The sequence below is a fragment of the Limulus polyphemus genome, unplaced genomic scaffold (assembly GCF_000517525.1).
Source record: "Limulus polyphemus unplaced genomic scaffold, Limulus_polyphemus-2.1.2 Scaffold39, whole genome shotgun sequence".
Lineage (NCBI taxonomy): Eukaryota > Metazoa > Arthropoda > Merostomata > Xiphosura > Limulidae > Limulus > Limulus polyphemus.
In genome coordinates, this window is record NW_013665649.1 from 1,559,430 (window position 1) to 1,565,103 (window position 5,674).

The following is a 5,674-nucleotide window of genomic DNA, read 5'->3' on the forward strand; positions in this document are numbered from 1 at the left end:
CCCCCCCCCCCCCCCACCTGTTCATCATGTTCAAGCACTGAAGAAGATGGATTTATCCTGGTGTATTGATATTGAATTGCAGTTTTTGGCAAGACTGGAAGTCACTGACTATTGGTTTGCCAATATCTCATGGACATTGTTGTTATAATATCCTTTATTTCACATGGTTGAAATGCATTCTGGATGTTGGAGGAACCAATTTTGAACAGCTGTTGTGATTGGTCATAGTGGTGACCCTGGTGGCATTGTGTGACAATTGTGGCATTTCCATTCATACAGTGCCTTTGTGTAACTTCATCTTCCTATGTTGTACCTTTTGTGAGATGTGATGCATTGAGTTGCAGAATTTTCTTCCTAATCACCCTGTATTTTCAGTCAACCTAATTTGAAAAGATAGTTTAAAACATTTTTGGAGAAAACTATTGAAGACTTGTTTTAGTACATTAATTTTAATACTGTAGGAGTTATGTTAGAACTACTTGTTACATGTTTTTTTAATGATTAACTGGGTATATTTTATTTTGTACTTGATGATATCATAAGCCATTTGTATATTTTTTCAAAGATGCAATAGCATTTAATTCCTAGGAACTGTAATGAGCTCTTTCATTTTTCCTTCATTGACATAGGACCAAGGTGGGCATCTTGGAATTTGGGAGTTTTCCTTTGCATTCGATGTGCAGGCATTCATAGGAATCTTGGTGTTCATATTACAAAGGTCAAGTCTGTTAATCTGGATACATGGACACCAGAACAAATTGGAGTGAGTACTAGCCAGTTTAAAAAAAAGTAATTTAACTAAATCTCTCTCTTTCATAAAAAGCTATATGTTATAAAGAATACATGCCACCCAGAGCCAAGTAGTGTGTTAATGTAAGGAATAATGGGTCCATGTGAGAGTTAAAATATAATTCACTAACAAAGTATATAAAAGGTGTATGAAGAATTCTTTGACATGGGGGAATAAGTTTCATAATTCAACCTGACATTCTGTTTCTTCAGATGCTTATGCTTCTGTATTATAATGAAAGTCAAAATATATTTTATAGAATGCTATTATTAAATTACTGAAGTGTGACTCATTAACAACTACTTACTCGAATACAACTGTGTCGAGTACATTATGTTAAAACAATTTTTTGAGATTTATCTCATAGTTGCAGTCCTTGTAGCTAAGTCCAGTTTTTCACCTGATAACCATGCATTTTGACAGTAGCCGTACAGTTTCTATTGCAAAAGACTCCATTATAGGGCTAGCATGTTCAAAGGTTACCATTCCTCTCTATAAGCTTTCCATAATCCATCTAGCATATAAAGATGACAGCTTCCCGGTACTCAGTGGCTGTTACAGTAGTTCAGCAACTTGACTGGTATCTCTTTTGTATGGATTAGCATGAATACACATTTCATTTTTAAACTGCTTGAGGTATGTAACAGTTGAGTGGATATTTCATGGAAGCAGCTTGTGTACACATAATTGTGTTGCTTTTCCAGATGGAGTTCCGTTTTAATTATGTTGCATACTGTTGACTAGACACAAAGCTTTTCCCACTGATGTTTGGGCTGTGATTCTCACCTGTTACAAGTTTCCACATGCTGCTGGGGAACAATTTATTTAAGTTCTCTTTCTGGATGTTCCATTTTCCATTGTTTTCCAATGCCATTAAGTACAAGGGATATTCGAGTAAAAGATGAAATTTTTCAAAGTTTTACAGTCCAACCCAAATATAATGCTTTACAACATTAATAACAGAAAAATTTTAAGTGACAGTGATATTAACCAATATTACTGTCCACATAGAAATGGAAAATTACAACTTAGGAATAAATCCACAGACTATAATATCTGAAAATAGGCAGAATAAAAACTGTTTTGAACACACAAATAAGAAAGTGAGAACTTTCTGGAGGAATTAGAATATGAATATAAGCATTTTGATTATCTTTCATCATTTAGTGTTGAAGCTTATGAGCTTAGTAGGTAGTCTGATGCTATCAAAAATTGACTGTTGTAGGAAAGGGTATGTAACACTCCTTTTAAACAGAAATCATTCATACACTCAAGATGAACTCATTATTGAATTGTATTAAATATTAAAACTCCCCTCAGAGGACCATAATGTTTTCATCTCCTTTTCTCACTACCCATAAAGTTATCTCTCTTTTGGGGAACTTGACCACACAAGTATCTCTCATGCACTTTGGTTGTGTCCATCTTTGATTAATTCAAAGATCATTTGCAGGTCAAAATAAAGTGTTTTTATATGCTTCTTTTTTTTTTTAACTGTGTTTCAACTTTACATTGTTTCTTACTCAATTTCTGTTAGGAAAAATACTGCAATTATCTGTATAAATTAAAAAAACACATTTGATTCTTTGTTTCAGATTCTGCAGGAAATGGGAAATAGTAGGGCCAGAGCTGTGTATGAAGCTAATCTACCAGACAATTTCCGTAGACCTCAGACTGACTCGTATCCTTTAGGAAAAACTGTTAATGTGAACTACTCTTGCCATTTAAAACTAAGCAATTGATATTCAAGCAAAAAAATATACAACTGATATTAACTGATAGAGTAGCTTGTATGGGACTAAGATTTTATAAATTCAAAATCATGAGATTCCTATTATGTGCATTTATTGCAAGAAGCTTTCTAAAGAGAAAAAAATTGCATTGTGTATGGAACATTTGAATAACAGCTAATGTAGTTTTACACACACACACACACACACACACACACATACAAATGCTTGTTTATGAATATTTTGACCTTTTCCTCCTTCAAAATTTGATTACATTTATTACTTAAGTGGGAAAATCAATATTTTGGTATAGTATTTTTGGTTGCTTTAACCTATATATAGGAAGCATTAGATTCTATTTATGCTCATTTGTCATAATAAATTATTTGTATATCAAAAACTTTCAGTACTCCAGACTGATTACACTTTGGTTTGAAATTTGAACTTTTTTTAGCAGTTTCAGACTGCAAAGACAGGATGTTTGTGCAAATTTGCTGGTGGTTACTTGTAAACAGCACATTAAAATGTTTGTGTTTGAAAGTGCCAACAGTCCAGTAAATGCAAAGAGATTATTAACAATATGGGAAGAAAATACTACATAAGTTAATCTATAAGGTTAAGTATCTTGGTCAAACATCCTAACATTTCGTACTTATTTGTATGTACAGTATGTTTGATACTTTTTAACAAAAAGGGACTTGAACAAATTGTTGAAAGACAATTGTAAGTTGTATTTCTTTGTGCAAAATATTTTAGATTGAATAACAAAAATATTTATATTTAAAATATTTAAAGTAATTTCTTAATGTACTACCAGCTCTTTGGAAGCCTTTATACGTGCTAAATATGAACATAAAAGATACATAGCCAAAGAATGGGTTCCTCCATCCATGCCAAAACCTGCAGTAAGTGTCTTTCCTTCTGTTATACTGTCAAAGCTAGTGTTAAGTGAAGCTTTATAAAGCTCTTAGAGAAAGCTTAGTTTTAACTCTGATATCAAGTCAGCACTTTTAAACTATTCTGCTCATTTAGAATGTGGTGTAAGCCAGAAAAAAACCTATTTTAAATCTTTGAAGTAATGTAACTTGCTGTCAAATGTTCCTTAAAATGATACGTTGAACAAGTGTGGGGAGATATTTGAGGGTAGAGTTTTATGTGGCTCTTTGGGTATAAAATCAGTGGGTATTTTGATTTATGATTATTTAGATACAGTAAAATTCAAATTTTAGTGAAACTGTGTTGAGGTCATCATATTTGCATGCTATAAAAGGTATTGGGAGTCATCTTAGGTCTTTCAAGTTAAAAATATAAAAGTGATTACTTCTCTCATTTCTTGCTTAAAAAGATATTCAGGTTAAACATTGATAGTGTTAAAATTAAAATATAATAACTTTGTTTGTTGTTTCATATAAAGAGAGTCCATTATATTTATGTAATTGATGCTGATTTTCAAATGTGTAAGATATTCTATTTTATTACATTATTGAAAGCCTAAAAAATGGAAACTAATAACATCAAACATTACAAAAACTTTTAAACGATATAATAAATTCAGTGTATATTACTTATGAATTTTAAGTGTGCCAAAAAAATACAATGATAAATCCTTAAATTTTACCAAATTCTCAAAGCATAGTTACATTTATCAAACACTATATGTATTAGCTTAGATTAAAGCATTTTTTTATGATTTTAATTCTTACCTAATTATGCTTTGTGTTATGTACCACAAGCATATTTTATACCTGTTGATTAAGATTAATTAGCTTTTCTTGGCTCTACTCATAAGGTTTGATAAAAGTAGTTTAATGTTTTCATATTTTTATGTTTGTGTGTGTATTCTCTTCTGCATTTAAATGTTTCAAAGTGATTGACAGAAAATGGTATTTTATGAAGTTATTGTCAAAGTGTTACTTAATGCATTTTAGTAGGATAACATCAAAGATTGTTTTTACTCTGTTAAAAATTAACAGAATATAAGTACGTTTTTATTTTCTGTGGTATATGTATAGGTTTTGTATAGACTTGGTTATATAATCAACTTATATTGTAAAACTTAATTCATTTAATAAAGCTGATTGATCATAAGAACCATCAGGTAGTCACAGAAACAAATTGTTTTGTGTTATTGTTCAGAGATTAAAAGTTAGATTTTTTTTTTTTTCCACTTCACATTTTAATTTTTTTCGTATGTTTGCAAAGACAGATATTGGTAATATTAACTCTGTAATCATTTTATTTTTCTAAAGCTTTTGTTGTTCATATCTTTATAGTTTAACATTGAAGAAAAGAAAAAAAAACGAACCAAACCCAAAGGATTAGGAAATATAGAGATCCCGGTAGGTTTTTATATTTTTTGCTGTGTTGTTTATTATCAACTGAAGTGGAAAATGTATATCCTGCCATAAAACTTGAAGGTTATTAAACTTTGCAGTGTAAAAAAAAATACATCAATGAAAGTACTAGTATGACAACTGTCAAAGATAGTCGAGTAAGAGATTTCTTGGGGAGAAAAATCATGAAAATTTTATTTGCCTACTTGTAGATTCCCTGGGTTTAAGTTTCTGTGAAATATTAATAATGTTTGATTGGCTGTAACATACTTTAACTTTCTTTCTAAGAACTCAACTGCCATCTATCTAAAAGGAAGATTTAACTTAACAAACTTCAGAGAAGTTTTGTCAGCTGGTTAAATACTTCTGAAGTGGTACTAATAAAATTCTGAGATAAAACAAAAGAGTTAATTTGAAGTAAAGCAACTTAAATACACATATACAAGCATGTGTAAGTAGATACTTTCAATGAAGCATAACATTAGGAATTCTAAGTTTCAAGCATTCTCAACTTTCTTTACAAAACTTGTCTTACAGACTTAATGCTATAAATTTCTTCTTGATTAATAGTCTTGATAACATCTTTGTTACCTTTGTGTGTGTGTGTGTGTGTGTGTTTGCAGACAGTGAAAGGCAGTTGGAGTTGAGATGTGGGTGTAAGCACTTAACTCCATACCCTTAATTGATTTTCCATGTATGCTGGCTAGTTTAACATCAGTGTTTGGATTTACAGGGTATATTGGATATCTCAAACACATTTGTGAGCTATTAACCCAGACATTATCAGTTATGACTAACCCTTTCGAGACGGGTCGCGGGTG

At 31.1% G+C, this 5,674-nt stretch overlaps 1 protein-coding gene across 1 annotated transcript in view; it reads left to right on the forward strand.

The window, feature by feature from the left end:
• LOC106461523 (stromal membrane-associated protein 1-like) overlaps positions 1 to 4,859 on the forward strand; it is a gene marked incomplete at its 3' end in the record, with an annotated part of 11,750 nt that extends 6,891 nt beyond the window's left edge. The window contains exons 2-5 of the mRNA XM_013921356.2: positions 630 to 763; positions 2,386 to 2,471; positions 3,338 to 3,425; positions 4,794 to 4,859. Of these exons, the coding sequence (XP_013776810.1) occupies positions 630 to 763; positions 2,386 to 2,471; positions 3,338 to 3,425; positions 4,794 to 4,859 (374 nt within the window). The remainder of the gene's footprint in view (positions 1 to 629; positions 764 to 2,385; positions 2,472 to 3,337; positions 3,426 to 4,793) is intronic.
• Positions 4,860 to 5,674: the final 815 nt, after the last annotated feature.